Genomic DNA, 17,625 nt, shown 5'->3' on the forward strand with positions numbered 1-17,625 from the left:
GGTAACCCCCCTTTGAATGTTAGAAACATTTGATTGGCAGATTTCCCATTTCAGTTGAAGGGTTGTAAACTTCCGACAAACTCACCCCTGATTGACAAGAGTGGTTGCCAAAGGAGACAAATAAATCACTGCTTATGATGAACTCTGGCTTCAACGTGTCGGCATCAGTATTGCAAACAAAATTATGAGGGAACCGACTTAATTTTGTTGGAGACAGAAGAAAGTAATTTTCTATGGGTGATGTCACACTCACTTAGTCCAGTTTTCTCATGCTACATTCACTGGCCTCTACCAGCGACCACTTCCAATGAAAAGTTTAGGCTTCCGTGTTCAAAACGTTTACACGTCACTACAAATTCTTAACTGTGGTTTGTGCCTGGCTGGAATTATATGACATCAAATAATTCTTATGCTGGAATAGAGCCTGGAGCTAGATTCGCGAGATTTGCACCGCTTTGCCATTTCACAACAAGCCTTTTTCAGCTGTAGGTGGTGGACATGTGCTCATGAAGACTGCATAAATAAAAAGAAGAAGCCCCTACCTGCTCGTTCAGTGTGAACACTATGAGCTAAACATGTTCTGGAATGTGCGTCAAACACTGGGTGTGAATGCCGCTTCATATAAGTCAATGGGTGGAACAAAAGCTTTGAAGTTATTCTACCACCAATCCATCATAATCATTATGTGAATACAAATTTATTGGAAAAAAATTTTTTTTGAACCAGCAACACACACTTTTGGACAATAACTCAAAATAACAAGTAGAAGGAGAGATCATTGTGTTTCTGCTTATGCAGAGTGCATGAGCGCATACACAACGTGACTAAACAAGAGGAAATTTCACATTATTTTCCACGGTGGGAAATGTTTTCATAGTACGCTGAAGTACTTTACATGCTGTGTAAGAAAGCGGCTGTCAGCATTACCGATGAGGCGTCTCTCAGGTGGGAGCTGAACGGCAGTTTGGTCTGCGAAGCGACAGAGGATCATGTGTTCCTGGAACAAAAAAGCAGACAAAGACTTTTAGTCCACAGCGCACTATTACACAAACGCTTCACGACAAGACAAGCGCTCTCCAAACCCGAACATGGAAAAAGCATGGACGGGAAAATTGCACGCATCAGTCAAAGAAATCACTGAGAATACAGTTATGTGTGATTTAGTTCCATCAATGTGTTTTTGGCTGTTTTTCCACCTTATCTGCTCATCTAACTGTGTAGCCATGAAACCACAGTCTGAGGAAAAATCCTTTAGGTGATCAGTTGCATAGAAACAGAGTAAAAGCAGTTTTCATTGTCTTCTTAAAAATCAACTCTGATAAAAAATTGTGTTTTTGGAGTTTTTAACATCTTATTGTGGCATTTTTCTCATGATGGACGACATATATAAAGGAAATTTATCTCAAAATTACATTTTTTTAGTATTTTAGTGTTCAAACTGATGCAAATCCAGAGCAGATACAAAAATCAGCTTGAAAAAAGAGCATATTTGATATAAAGAAAATGCGGTACATGGGGGGAACCACAAGCTTTATGCTCTGTTACACAAATGTGAGGGGAAGTGGGGCGGGGTTGGTCCCACCCACAACTCAGAGGTGAATTTCTAATAAACTACAGCTGCTCTGCAGAAACAATTTCTATGCCTAAATTCCTTCCCTACTTCCAAGCAAATAGAAATCTATAAAGTGCGGGATTATCTATTGGCCTGAATTTCAAAGGGAATTCTAACACCATGCTCACTACTTTTTTTGTTTTTTTGACACAGATATTATGACGTCACCGATTTACCAAAGAAAAAAAAACAAACATGAACATTTTAGACTATGAATCTAATGCTTAAAACTTAATTAAGAAAATCTATCGAGTACATTTTCTTCACGTAAAAAAATCCTTCAGAGGCAGCGCATTGTGGTCTATATATTACCAAATATAGTAAGAATCAGTGCACACTGGTTTTTCGTAGAGACTTCTAGGACATTTCTTGAGCACTCAATTTTGGAATTGTAGACTTTGACAGCTCTGCAAAATGATGAACGCACTATATAGTGCAGTACGAAGGTAGACTAGAGTAGATAGAGTTGGCCCGTCACTGATTAGTAGACAATGTCAACTATAAAAAATCGTCAACACTAATTTGGTATTGTCAAAGTGTCTGTTTTTATTTTATTTTATTATTGTTTTTTTTTTCACCAGTCATATAGTCGTTGGGATTGCAAAGCATAACAGGACTTTTTGAGGGCAGTAGAGCCTTTTTCTAGCCATAGAAGAAGAATACAGATGCAAACTTGCTTTTCATGCTGCAATCACACCAGCTGGGTGTGGTGCATTCAAGAACACGTTCTTCATGGTTTCATGACCGAGCATCCAGCCAGTGGTGTACACACCAAACTAGTGCAAACAACAGGGAGAAGATTCTTCTTCTTTTGTGTATTTATTGTTTATATTAGTGCTCGTTCGCCACCTACAATAGGAAGAGGCTCGGTGTACAAAGTCAAACCAGTGCAAATTCTGCAAGTCTTGCTCCAGAGTAGTTATTAGTGAAGGAATTTGGACTCAACACTTTTTATTTTAAATGTTAACAATTGAAGAGTTTTTTATAAATTTCTACCTCAAATACCATAGTCATGGTAATAAACCTCAAATTTTTCGGGACAACATTCACCATCACACTACACCTGTGATATCTGCTTGTAAATCATGTGTTTGAACACATCCAAACACAGAACTCAAAGAGACCACATGACAGATCTCATTGGTGGTGCGGTTGGGGTTTGTAGATAATAAGCAGAGAAACACGATTTCGCAATCCCACCGATGCGCTCCATTTAAACAAACATGGGGATTCTTCTTTGATACATTATCAGTTTTTCTAACCCATAACAGTTTTCCTTTAAAGTGAAATCGAAAGCCAAACCTTTGGCACCAGCGTTAGCAGCCACACTAACAAGGTCTCGTGTGAGTTTTTCCCTGTTTAGCTCAAACCACAGCGCCTTCATCTGCCTTTTTTACTCATTAGCCCCTGATGAGAATTCCACTTGAAGCTGTTTGCTCCTTTTCATTTGTGTGATGCGTGATTTTGTCTGCATAAGGTAGGACAAAAGAAACTGCAGGGGTTGTTTTTTCTTTTGGTCTAAAATAAGGTTTCAAGATTCTTAGTCTCTTATTTTCAAAAGCAAACCTTTCCCGTTTCATTGAAGAGTCACTAGGGAGACATCTCTGAAACTGTCTCCACTTTAATTGATGCTATTCCTCACAGTGGAGGCTCCACAGCAAGTACATGGACACACGCATCTCGAAATTAGCATTGGAAAAACAAAACCTTACACCATTACTGTCTTATTTTCCTGTCACTTAACTACTGTAGCTACAGCTAGGTGACAACTACGGTTCAGGAATACAAGGGAACACAATTCACCTTTCCTTACTGCAAAGTGTTTGCAGAGACACAGGAAACAGGGAGGATCTCAGCGCCGAGTGTTAATAAATAGCAAATGTCAAACACGGCTGTTGAAAGCAAAACCAAAGTGGGTGACAGACCAGATTTAGAGCTCACGCTGAAAGCTGCAAACACAGTTCCTCCCAGTTCAAACAGGCTAGATTTATCCCGCTGCGCTCTTTCGTGTTCAGCTTACCGCTTCTGTTTGTGTTTTGATCATTTGTTTAAAAGGGGGCGCACTTGTTAAAGGTTTTGATGTTGGTGTGGTAAAATGAATAATCGTCAACATCTTGCATCGCATTTAAAAACCTGAATCTCATAGAAAAGGATAAAAGAAAAGAAGTTGAAGATCGTCCAGTGTTGTGACATGTCAACGTGTGGTTGCTATGGTTAGGACCTGCAGCTACTTCTGCACAGATTTTCCCCGCAGGCACTGACAGGGCCCATACATCAGCGTGGGACAGGCCCCCCCAGAGTGCAGCGGTGTGTCTGCACTGAGAGATAAGGGACTAAACGACTGGAGGATGCAAGATTTACTTTGTAAGAGATGGAGAATTTCTTTAGAAAGACAAAAATACTTATGTCTCGACTGTTTAAGGTGTCTAATTGAAAAAGGAAAGCTAAACAAAAAGAAACTCACTGTGCCAAACCAAAAACAGAGCAGAAAAAGTGACTATATGACTCAACATATACAATGACAATAAATCAAGGTCCATCTAGTAACAATCCAGCAGTTATGAAGTATTTAAGTTTGAAAATGTATGGCTACCTGACAATGAATTTCATTTTTTTGACATTTTTGTTGCAAAAAGAAACGGGAAGACAGGAACGATTAACTACAAATGTCAAATGCTTATTTATTTAAAAATAACATTTTCATGTATTGGAGCTGATTTAGATCACCTCTGCAAACATCTGGGTTAAAGGGTAACCAAACACTAGGTCAACTTTTTGTTATCTGTTGACCTCTACAAATGAGGCTTTAAAAGTGCTGTCTTGCCACATTTTTGACAATTTAAAATAAGCCTCCTACAGGTTGAAACAAGATATTACATTTAAATTTTGTGATCGGTCAACTGGTGTAAGTCCCACATCATTACAGAAGTTTGACGTCATCATGCTCTGCGGCTCCAGTATAAAAGCCCCGCCCATCTTTGATTCTGTAGCGGTCAGTCGTTATCGTGTTAGCTTTAGCATGACTCAGAAGTGTTTTGCCTTTAGTTGGTCAAAAATCTACTGGTTTGCACAACTTTCCAGTGGACTTGGAAGTTCGACAACAGAGGTTGAGTCCAATAGACATTGAATCCAGCAAACTCTGTCCTGATGATATATTTGTAGTGAAAGTTTCACTCTGGATTGTTTGTTTAATATGTTAGCCTTAATTAGCTTATGATGCTAACGTCATTTTAACGCCCAGACATTGGTCCCCTTCAAACTCCTCTTCTTTTAAGATCTTTGTTACTGTGGTAAACTCTTGAAAATAAACTGATAAACCCAGACTGAGGAGTAATAATTAGGCTAATTTTTGACAAAATGATGCTGTATTACAGTAAAAAGCTTACCTTATAATTCAGTGTTTCCCGGAACCGTTCACTGGAAAACAAGATAAACACATTAGATATTGCATAAATAAGTACAATCAATGAAATCCATCCAGATGCATCCTATGCTGGAATATTAGGCAAGGCAAATTTATTTCATGTACAGAGACCATTCAAAGTGCTTTACATAAAACATTAAAATAAACAATCAAGAGAAATAGTAAAGGTGTGATCACTAAAATAAGATTAAAAGAAAGTAAAAAGTAAATAGATAAATGGATTTAAATAAACTGAGTGTTTCAGAGGATCAAAGGTTTTCTGGAAGTCTGTTCCAGATCTGTGGAGAATAGAAGCTGATCCAGATGACCAGAGAAGTCTGGCTGGTACATACTGGGTAAACAAATTTAAACAAATGATTCACATCTGTAGCTTTGAAACAAGCAAACAAACAAAAGAGTTATTTTCTAAGAGCTTTAACGTTTTGTAGACTTTGAGAGTAAATAAGACAACTGCATGATGCTTCCACCGCCATGTTTTATTATAGATACGTGTGCAATTGCATAAGAACTTGAATTTTCCTTTTTAAATGAAATTAAACTTTGTAATTAATTCATTTTGAGATGTTTACAGACTTTTATAAAACCAGATGAACTGTAGGGAGTTCAGAGGATGAAGTGGACATGAGGCTTCGTTAATCTTAGTGTGCAGCTTTGTTGTTTGATTTTTTGTTTTTGGTTTGTACTACATTTTTCAGTGATATATCCTTTTTTTTCCAGAGCTTTGCTTTTAATTTAACATCATTACTAAGGATTTTAAAGTTCCATAAGGGATATTAAAATAATTTGGGCATTTTCTCTTAATTAAACAGAGTCAGCTAATCTCCTGAGGATAATCAGGTTTGGAGAGCTCTTTCGTCTAGTGTTTCTTGTACTGAGGTGCCCTTGTATAGCAGTGTAGCAGTCTCTGAGACCTTTGACAACACAATGAGATAGAGAGCCTTTAACACACTTAAACAAAGCTTAAATTTATCACTTCTTAAGTTATTTCACGGCACCATAATCTGCAGTGTGCCTTATCCGTTTATGGAACCCAATCTCCCTGGGAAATCAGTATTTTCATTACATTCAATTTAAAAACAAAGTTGGTTTGTTTGAGAAAAAAAACAAGAGGAGCTTAGTTTGTTGATTGGATAATAGAAATGAAAAAAAAAAAAAAGTGAACTGTGGGTTAAGAACCTGTTAAGTCATGAGAAACGAAGCACATCTATTCAGAATGACTGAATGCTAAAGAAAAGGGGCTGTTACATTTCCAGAGCCCATAAAAACTGCTCAGAAATGTCTGAACCTGCAAATGTCCACCTGAATACCTGAGCATGACCTCAGGGAGAACAGTCAGGACTGACCGGGTCAGGTATGAAGTCTGTCTGCAAAAACTGTCCCACTGAAGCAGCTTTTTTCTTCAGCTCCAAAGTTTTGCCTTTTTTTTTCTTCATATTTGTAGTCTGAAGAAGTGGTTATGAAGAGTGAGATTCAGATTGTTATTTAAAAACATCTTTACTAATTATAAGATTATTTTTAATTAACAATTATGACTAGAATGAACCCTTTTTGTTGACTAAACAGGTTCTTACAGTAGCAAAAATAAAGGTCAATATATCTGTCACTTTTCCTCCAACACGTAACTGTTCCTGTGAGGTTATTCTTTTTTTAAGCTTCTGTGACTTCTGAGAAAATATCAGAAATGTTATGAAGAATGGATAATTAAAAAAAAGTTACATTTTAAAGCATAAATCAGAAGCAATATGAGTCCTTGTCATATTATCCAAATATTCTAGCTCCAAGATTGTTAGCTAACCCTGTAAAACTCTCTAAAACCTTATAAATTAATTTTTTTTAGAATGAAGTATTTTTTAAACCATTTGATTATATCTACAAAAAATGTTATATATTTTTGCAAAAAATATACTTTTTTTTTCTCACAACAATGTTAGCTTAAGAGGCAAAACTATTGACGATTATTTGGGGAAAATACTCTTACTGTATCAAATTTGATCGACACATTTTTTACGTGGTGTAACTCTATTATAAAGTATTAATTATTAAGACATTTTTAAGTCAACAAGTAGTCATTTGAAAAAAATAAATAACAATCAATAAGTTATTTGATAAGTTATTCTCTTTCTAATGTTTTAAAAATTAGCTTAACTTTTTCCGCCAAAAGTGGTATTTTTAATTTAATGGGAGCAGCCATTTTGAAATGAGCAGTAAATGTCATTCTACTGCCCCTGATGGAACGATGAGGAACTACAGCTCAGAAAACACGGACCAGGTTATAAATGATTGTTTTTTTTAAGGAAAATTTTTGAACATTGAGATAGGGGTCTCAGAAATGAGTGTATTAAACATAATATGAATTGTTATTTAGGGTTAATAAGTTTCAGGGTTCACTTATGTTGTGCACTTTCTGACAACACACATTTAGACAAGAATTGATCCACTTTTATTTTTGTTTAATTAAAAAGTTCTCAAGTTTTATTCTCTAAATGACAACACACTGTTTCACAAGAAAAATAGAAAGGAACAAAACTAAACAGAAAGAGGGAAATAAATCCCTTTCCAGCTCTCCTCAGTGTTCATCACATGAACAGAAAAGCCACGGGGGTATCTTAGATTTTATGTGGTAGATTATCTGTTTGACAGTGAATTATTTCTGTTAGTCCAAGCAGAATTTCCTGTCAGACTGTCTATCATGTTCTCCAACTGTCTTTCAGTGAGAACACCGTCCTCAGGTGCTGACAACAATAATGAGAATATGATGGACGGGGAGTGCTGGGTAGATGCTGCGACACTGCCGCCTCGCTTTGTCAGTGGTGCTGATAAGAGACAAGAGGCGGACAAAAAAAGGCAGCAAAGGGAGAGATTATGTATTTTGCGAGTAAGAAATGGAGTGAGGCTGATGGGAATCTTTTCTTGTGATATAAAACATAAAAAAACATCAATGAAATGAAGAGGAGAGATGCAGTGACTGAAAAGAACATTTACAAAAAGGCGGAAGGCTGAGGCTAAAATGAGGTGCGGTGAACAGGTGCAAACCTCTTGGGGAAGCTGAACTTCACTGCGTTCTGTATGAACCCGTAACAACAAGGGCTGATGACGAACGCCGACTCCGCCTGGATGCAGTGCTCCAGCACCATGTCAGTTGCAATGCCACATGCGTGGAGGGCAACCTGAGGGAAAAACAGGCAGAAAGCAATCTCAAAGTGCATCACTTCAACTCATGGAGAGTGATCACGCTGACACATTATGGTACCCCTAATGGAGAGACTGAAACTGAGCGTATTTCAGAGTGTGGACTCGGTGATTGTTTCATAAAAGCTGCTGCCATCAACTACAAACCAGGAGCACTGTCAGAAGTTAACAACCGGAGAGTTAAAACAAACAGGAATGTATTGGTGACATAAGAGCAGAAGCACGGCTGCATCAGGACTCCTGCAGACGGAGGTAAACCGTGCATGATGATAAACACCTCGCAATTCATTAGGATGCCTCCGGTTATATATGGAATGGCAAGAGACTAGAATATTGAGTTTTTATGAGGTATGGAAAAAGGATCACTAAGATATAGGACCAAACTTAAAAAGTATGGGTCGGTAAAGTTTGAGACAATGAAAACTGATAGCCTGAATGAACTCTCGTAGCACAAACAGCCATCTTTATATTCCATTCTTGCTTTCCAAAATGTTGGCGTCTGGAAGTCTGAATTTGCAGTGCGTTGCCTTGACATCATTGCCACAGAGCAGAGTTTCAGAGCTGATCAGTGCAGCAGTGAGCCAACTGGCTGGAGTTTCACTCCTGGGAGAGGGAAGACACAGACTCTCAGAGCAGCACATGAAGCCGCGCCTCTAAATGTTTTATTTCACCGGATGTAGCTGGAAATATGTTTGAAGAGTTCTGTCGTTTACAAGTTAAAGTTTGAACATGTTTGCAAAACGCGTTCCAAGAAGAGGCTATCAAAACTGAGGGCGTGGCACGCTTTCAAGATGAAGACAGAGAACATAAAACACCAATTCTTAAAACTAGAGACATCAAAACACATAAAAAATGATCAAAAAATCAGGTCAGATCACGTGGTTGATGACTCACTCGGCATCAAATGATCATTATCGAGTATTTAATTTATCCTAACTATTTTCAACGCTTTATATTTCAAGCTTATTATTCTGAATAAATGCTCCAGTAAAAGTCTGCATGTCATGAACGGATCACGACATGTTATTTTAGGGAAGCTAACAAAAATGGTTCAGTCAAGCTAGCAAGATGCTCAATAACTGTTTAAAAAACACTTTAAACTGACATCTCTCTCAATTAGTTTGTCTTAATGCAAACAACAACCTACAAATGCATTTCAATAGAAAAAAACATATGTATATATATATATATATATATATATATATATATATATATAATGTTAAGCTGTTAAGCTCTCTCTGCTGACAGACAGACGGCTACACAGCAGCTGCTAACTGTGCTAAGTGCTAGCTCAGTGATTTAACCACTTAGGACCCGAACTGATGTTTGATATGTCTGCTTTATTTTTCTGACAGAGAAATAAAGTTAAGAAAATTAACAACTAGAGGTTAAAGTCTTAATAAGTAAAAAAAAACAATCTTAAAATAAATTGTTCAATTGCTCTAATGATACCAATCATGAATTCTCATCATCATCATTTTGATTCAACAAAGTCATCATTATTTTTAAGAATTTCAAATGAAGATATGAATCACATTTGGTATAACATTTTCAATAGTTCTAAAGATAGTAAAGCTAAAGTCACTAAACTTTCTCATATGACTAATTATCAACTACATTTACCGTAGATAACAGTTCATTTTTAGGTCATTTTAGTTTTTTTTTCTTGTTTGTTAAAGGTAGTTTACAAAAGTTCTTTGTTAAATTGTTAAATGATAAGATATAGTAAATTAAATAAAAATTGTGAAACTGAAAATCTGCTTTAAAAATATAAAGTCAACTTTTTTTATTCTTTACTTATTAAGAATTGCATAAATATAGTAGAACTGTTGTATTTCAAATATAACATTCAAAATTAACATTTAATTCTAAAACATACAAGTATGAAACTCGTGCCCAGTAACGGGCAACCTTCTGCAGGGCTGTATGAAGATCCAGGTTCATCGTGGATCAGGCGGCAGTACTCGATCTTTGTCCACTGGAGCCACTTATTTGACGAGAAAAGAGCTTGAGCTTGAGTGCAAGACGTATAAGTACTAACTAGATACAGTTGGGCTCCTCTCACACTCACATGTTGGGGACTGGAACCAATCTTTTCAATAAAGGTTGGACTTTTTCAATTTCTGTAGTTTCCCTGGGTGGTATGTGACAATTTGGGATTGCTTGTTGCCCCCCAGGTGCTACCAGAACATTAGATTTTCCTTATTGGAAGTGAAGGTGGCTTCTCTGCACTTTGGTTCAAGTCCTGAATGTTTCTTGTGCTTATGCTTCTAATGCCAGATCAGAGTGTTGGGAGGTGTTAGAAAGAGTGTGCATAGCATTGATTGGTGAAGAGATGGACATGAAAAAGTTCATATCTAACATTTTCTGAAAACAAATGTGTTTTTCCTCCAATTTTTAGTCATAATTTCTGAAAATCCCCTTATATTTGTGACCATTTTTTAACAACCATGTAAATTAATGTTTTTATTGAATATTTGTATGACTAAATAGGTTTAAAGTCCCTCAATAAAACGTTTTTTAATAGTATGAGGGAAGAGTTGCAGGTTACACTGCAGTAGATTGAAGAAAAAGGAGCTGCCAAAGATAGTATGACACTGCAACTCACACATCAAATCAATATTGACAAATGAACACCATCAGTCTGATCCAATTACTTTAACTGTAGAACCTTCTGACAGATAAAAAAAAGTCAAAACCATTCAATTAGATAAACCACACATAAACTGACTGTGATATTTCATATCAAAACCCTCTGATTTTTTAAATATTTTAATATGCTGTCTATAAAAAGTATGTATTTTACAAACAGAATATGCATTTAAATAAACTTTTTTAAGGGTTTGGAGAAAGTCTTTATTTGAGAACATGTATCAAACACACGGCTCTTTCAATAACCATATTTTGACCTCGCTATCTTTAAAAAAGATGCTTCTTGTCAAGCTTTTGCTCAATAACCGCATCCTAAAATAATGAGGCTTCATTACTCACTTTTATTCAAGTGATCATGTCCTGCCCCCGGTCTATCCAGACTAATTCAACCATACAGCTGTCCATATTTATCATCATAATCATCGTGGTCTTTTGCCAAATAGCGCTGAGAGCTTCATCTGGAAGAGAGTGTGCAGCTTTTTTTTCTTCTTTGTGTATTTTTCTGTTTTTTCCTGGAGATTTCAAAGTACAAATAGATTTTCTTTTATAATAAAGTCTGTGCAACAAAAAAAACGAGAGTTTTTTTTTAAGTCGTCTATAAGTTTAATTGAAATATTTTTTATGAGACTTAAAAAAAAAGATCATAAAGAGCTTAAAAAGTGAAAAATTTACAAAAACAAGCTCTTTCTGAAATAAATCATTAAAATCAGGCAGCTCAGAAATCCAGATAAACCTCGAGCTCTGCAGCTCTGCAGTCAGCTCAACGTTATCAGACGGGAAAAAGATTAAAAACCGCGTAAAATCTATTAAGACGACGTTCACACCTTCCCAACCTTCAACAGCTTGAAAGACCAGACGCTGACTAAGATTAGAAGCACCTCGACATAATTAGCCTGAATAAATTAAAGGGTGGCTAAAAATGGGACCTTGTGTAATGCATCACAGCTCTGAAACCATTGTGAGGGGAAACTCCTCCAGGAGGCTAGTGGTGGAAGGAGGAAGATAAGAAAAAAAAAAGATCTAGCACTGCAGTAAAGTAAATTTAGGCCTCATTTGACTAAAATCAATGAGAGCAAGTATCCATTTCTAGGCAGGTAATGGCCACGTGTTGTTGAAAACGGTAACTTGTGCAGTTTGTTTCTTGCTAAGTGGAACAGGTCTCAGCGGAGTAATGATGCTGGAACAAAAGCTGGAACTAATTACAGCAGGTACACGCTGCACACATCCCTGTTTGTCCCTGAGAAAGCTGAGGTGTGACTACAACTGTGGGCTGTTTTGAAAGTGGGTTAAAAGTGGAATATCTAAGCAAATAATAGGCGTTTATTGTACTTTAAAGCTGATTCAAACAGCTGCAGTTTATCCCATTTATGCTCTGAGTTCAACCCAACTATAGAGTTCATGAATGGAAGGAAAATGCTGGTAAATATCAAGCTAATAAACTAATATTAACGGATTAAAGAGTTTTAGTTTGGCTAAGAATTCAGTTTTTATTAAAGACATTTTAAAATGTTTGTAGTAGCAGTTATAGTTTGTTTGTATTTTTTACAAAGAAAAACAAGCAATTAAATTATTGCAGTTTTTGGATAAAAACATTATATAAAAACTGTTTTAATGTCATGCTGAAGTAAAAGACTGCCCTGCAATAACAGACCCCTTTGCAATAAGTAGAAAATTTAAAAATTTGCAAAATTGTCCTTAAATAAGCAAAAAAAAAATCTGCCAGTGGGGCAAGAAAAAGAATCGGTTAACCAAAATTTCCTAAATCAAGTAAAAAAAAAAAAAAGTTCAGTCACTACGCCATGTTTTCTCAAACTAAGACTTGTGTTTTTTTTTTCCAACAAGACAGAAAAAAGATTTTTTTTCTAAAAAACATAGGTCTTTTTTATTTTTTAAAGATTTACTTTTTGCAGTGTGCTGTTTGAATAAAAATAAAACTTTAGTTTTTATTAAAACAATTTCAAAATGTTAGTAGGTCTACAACTATTTTTTCTTTTATTTAAAAATAAATACCATTAACATTCATCAACAATAAAATAAAACTTTTTTTAAGCAAATGCAATATACGATTGTATTAACTGTTGTTTTTTTGTTTGGATATGAGTTTATTTTTTGTTTAAAAAAAATAACAGTACTTGTCCAGTGTTGTATGGGCTGTGCTTGCTTCCAAGAATGCACATTTTGTAGGTTCTTAAACACGTGTCACATGTCCACTGTGTACTTAGTTAAAGACTAATGCTTCAGTTTGGATAAAATGTCATATTTAAATAAAGCGATAAAAAAAATTATAGTGATTTTACATTTTTTTCTTATATAAAGTTTACTAATATTGAACAAAAACCAATTATATAAAATAATTTGGATAGAATAAATGAAATAGAAAACTATTAAAATTAGAAGTCTCTAGAAACTTTGTCCGTAATTACTTTGGGAAACTGCTTTTTTGGCTCCCAGAAAGTGAGAAAGATTAAAGCGACTCATTAGTTTAGAGGAATTCAAAACCAAAAACTCTATAATTAGAAATGTTTTTGGAGAAAATAAAGAGCGATCCTTGTTGTTCTCACTTAAACAAGCGCTTGTTGGCATTTTTATTTTCTGTTGAAGGAGGAGTATAATGCGCAGATGTGGTCTTCTCATTTAAATATGAACTTTATGGCACGGTTAGGCAAAGCTGTGATTCTAGCAGCATAAAATTTCCTTTATTGGGGATCTAAAGTTAATTGAATATGCAACAGTCGTGACCACAAAAGTAATTGAGTGCAAATGAGCTAACAAAAACCGACTGATTCCTCTTGCAAATTTTTTTTTGCTAATTCAATCATTTTAACATTTTTTAAATGAACTGTGAAAATGTCATTAGCCAGCTTATGAAAATGTTTCTCACATGGATTTAAATTTTTTGGAAAACAAAATTTAAAACTGTGACACTTTTGACAGTGAAACTTTGGAATAAAGACACCAAACCTATGGAGATAATAACAACGAAACGACTGTTCAAACCGGGGTTCTGATATATTTGTTGTTTTTATCCCAGCAAATAAACGATTCTTTAGTTTCTTTCAAAATGTGAATCACCAAGAGAGAACAGATCAACACAAGCCTGAGGACAAAAGACGGTCATTTTCAAATTCCAGCATGTCAACAAACATATTAATGTCAATGATATCCGGAGGCTCTATGACTGCAGCGTCTTTTGTTGCTTTTGGCATTTCCAATTTCCATATTCTGTGTCTAATATAACTAATCCTTTTCCTGTGAGTCACCTGCAACACCTATAGGACTTCACTGAGAACCATTACAAAGGAAATGCAACAGAAGGTTTTATTGTTGGGTTTTTTTTGTGCTTACCCCAATGTGAAACGGCCCGGTGAAATAATCCAAGTTGGTCTGAATGAAGCCGATGTTTTTCAAACCGAGCTGGGCGCTTCGCCGCTGGGCTCTGACCAGAGACTCCTCTTTGTTTTCTATGAGAACAATCTGGAAAAACAAAAACAGATGAATTTGTTTCAAGAACTGGAGCCAGAAACATCACATTTACAGATTAAAGTCCCACTCCGATCATCTTTTGATCTTTTGTAAAAGCGTTCCCAGTGGTATTTTTAATTATGATTGTTTTACCAAAAATAAAAAAAACGTGTCATTTTCTAGGACATAGTTTCTGCAGAGCGGCAGTAGTTAATTAAAAATGTACCTATGAGTCCCTTACCTAAGATTACCTGAGCAACAAAATGAATAGGACCTGGCTGCAGACATCATCATCTAAAACCGTGAATCCTCCATCAGGACCAGAAGTCCCATATATACCTCGATAAAAACTTTATACATTATCTTACCAGGTATCCCGAACAGGTGTAGGTACCATATGTGTTCAGCCTGCCCGATCGGTACGGGGGCTTGGGGCTGTGATGATGTCGCAATATTTGATTGGCCTCATGACGTGTAAGATTCCAATTTGTCTGACCATAGATATATATTACTGGATGGACCATCACATGATATAGGACGTGACACACATGTGGCATTACTATGCACAGAGTCTTCCCAAGTGAAGAAGTACAAAAGAGTACACAAAGAATCACAAAAGGGAACACAATGTTTGTAAAAACCATGACAACAAAATAATCAGATCAAAAGGAATCATCCCAGGATGGTAATCACATTTACTAGAAAGAAATCAGGCTGGAAAAGCGTGAAGTGTGTGTTTAAGTGAATGTTAGCGAGTAGCATGCTAGTTTGGTTCATCGTCAATGTGTATATTTTTTTTATAAATGTTTTAAAACATGGAATCTCATGTTGATCTCACGTATTATGTGCGTCCAAGCTAAATATTGTTGTCAGTCGTACATGTTTTTTTTTTTTCAAAATTAGAAAGTGACCATTTGCATGTAATTTTCAAAACACGTGTGGCCAGTGTTGAACTTCTTTCTTGTCACCCAGTGACAAACACTAAAGAGAGTAGATGTTAGGGAAGGGGCTGTCAGTGGAAAAAATATTAAATATGATAATACGGGAAAAGGACTTTGGATTACAAAAGGAAATGTAAAATGAAAGCAAGAGCCCGATCTGGCAGGCCGAACACATGTGGTAACTACAATGGGTTTTCTCACTTTGACAAAAGTTTTTTCTGCAATTCTTAAAACTTTTTTGGTTAGAGTCAGGATTAGGGCCAATGATATCAGGTGCCATGTCCACAGCCAGGTACCTCTCACAAAAATTGAAAGTAATATTGGAGCTATCCAATCGTGCGGTTTTGAGTCTGATGTCAGCTCTGATGAGGAAAACAAAGATGAACATGAATCTATTTGACTTCAAGTGGATGCATCCACAATTACAAACTTTTTCCAGTTTCATTTTTCATCTGCTCCTGATTCACAATGATATGAATAAAGAAATCATGAGAAAGGCCATTTTAATCTTAATTTTCTTTATATATGCCCTCCATTATCAGATAAATGCCACAGCATCGTGTTAAAAGCACAGCTTTCATCAGAGTGGGTCTTTAAAACTGTGGTATAAATCAAAGAAATGTGGATTTTTAAATCCACATAGTCAAAATAATGGAAAAGGAACTCTTTGTTAAAGCAGACTCACCTGGCAGTCTGGGAAAGTGTGAGCGAGAACGATCCCCACGTGGCCCTGAGAGACCGAACAATTAGAGAGGAGAATAACAATGCACAGAAGTGCCACATCAAATGAGAGTCCCGGCACAGTCGTGTCTATTGCTTCCAACGTCCTTCCAGCTACGCAGCCTTCTCATGAATATAATGACCAGTCTGCTTGAGTGCATGGCCGGGTGACAGCCGAACAAAAGGCATTTAAAGTGAGAAGGAAAAAGTGTGACAGAATAAAAGGACGCGCTTCGTTTCAGCCGATCACTAATGGAGCGGCAATCTGACGCAGCTGTGCTCGGATGCAACAAAGAGTGAAATGTGCAACGCCGGACCGGCGGGTGATTACTGGTACCGTTCCACTGCAGAAATCCACAATCGTATCTCCTGGTCTGGCTAGGTCCGTAACCATGGCAACCAAGTTATTCAGCTGTTGCATCTTTCTGATTGCACGGATATTTGACATTTTGCCTAAGAGAGAAAAAAAAAAACAGAATATATTATGCAATCAAAATGAATTTATTTAAGGGATGATGACGTTAGAAAAAAATGTACATTGATAGCTTTATAGACCTAATCAGAAAAAGTAAAAGTTCTTGCAATAATGTGTCAAAAATAATGAACACAATCCCAAATGTTCCTTTTTTTAAACTGCAACTCATTCTTTTAACATAATAGCTACAGCACAGAGAGGAAAAAAGGCTTCCATTGTAGCCAACTGTCATCAGGTGAGTGCATATTATCTAAAAAGCATGAGTCCTGATCCGAAACCAGCTTTCTTCTGTGGTAGAGCTTCATGCTACAAGCTCCATCAAAGTCCTGAAAGAGGAGAAACTCTAAGCAGTCCTCTGCTGCATCCTTCTCTGTCTTCTGATGAGCTCACAGGGTGAAATGTGTGAAGCCATTTCTAGTTCATAGATCCTAAACTTTATTTTCCTGTGGGTCTAACCAATATATTCAAAATTGTAAAGAAATATTATTTTAATTATCTCATGCTTGGTATAAAACGATGATCCTTCTTGGTTCTCTTCACCTCCAGACTCAACTGTTCGTCAGAAAATCCCTATTTCACTGACAGACCCCACTGAAGAAATGACGGATGAATTTTAATAAAGCCGTAAAGTGAAGAGTATCACTTGAAAATAGACTAGTAATCACATGGGGTAGACACCTTTTTGGTTAAAACCTGAGACTCTGGCATAAAGGTTTTTGATGCATTTGAAAAAATGTCAGATTCCTGGTGCCAAAAGCAACAAGAAGCATGATGAAATTCAACAAGGCGGAGAAGTGGAATATGAATTAGGGCCTCTTGTGGCATGAGTAGCATTAATTGTTCCATCAGTCTGCTAAAGTGCTGGCATGAGGCCATTTGGATAGGGTTTACTTTTCCATTAATGCATATACTTTGCGAGGCCGGACAGGTGATTATAAAGGCGGTCTCAGAGTCACTGTATCCTCAAGTCATTTCATATCATAATTCATTTTTACTAATGTAACCGAGCTGCAGTTTGGGCCTGTGCTGGTGATGGGGGAAAACAGCTCAAATGTTTAGAAAAACACAACATTTTTCTCCCAAAAAAATTTGTATTTTGGTTACCATAGCGACACAAAGATGCTGACAAGTATCTTTTGATAATAATATG

The 17,625-nt window shown here is 36.4% G+C and overlaps 1 protein-coding gene across 2 annotated transcripts in view; it reads right to left on the reverse strand.

Annotated features, from left to right (window-relative positions):
* gstcd (glutathione S-transferase, C-terminal domain containing) overlaps nucleotides 1-17,625 on the reverse strand; it is a 53,798-nt gene that overhangs the window by 3,552 nt on the left and 32,621 nt on the right. For both annotated transcript variants that reach the window (XM_024289958.2, XM_024289961.2), the window contains exons 6-11: nucleotides 16,338-16,453; nucleotides 15,966-16,010; nucleotides 14,223-14,351; nucleotides 8,070-8,203; nucleotides 4,999-5,029; nucleotides 928-997 (exon numbers count right to left, since the gene is read on the reverse strand). In XM_024289958.2, the coding sequence (XP_024145726.1) occupies nucleotides 928-997; nucleotides 4,999-5,029; nucleotides 8,070-8,203; nucleotides 14,223-14,351; nucleotides 15,966-16,010; nucleotides 16,338-16,453 (525 nt within the window). The remainder of the gene's footprint in view (nucleotides 1-927; nucleotides 998-4,998; nucleotides 5,030-8,069; nucleotides 8,204-14,222; nucleotides 14,352-15,965; nucleotides 16,011-16,337; nucleotides 16,454-17,625) is intronic.

Source organism: Oryzias melastigma, linkage group LG1, assembly GCF_002922805.2.
Source record: "Oryzias melastigma strain HK-1 linkage group LG1, ASM292280v2, whole genome shotgun sequence".
In the NCBI taxonomy this organism is placed as follows: Eukaryota; Metazoa; Chordata; class Actinopteri; order Beloniformes; family Adrianichthyidae; genus Oryzias; species Oryzias melastigma.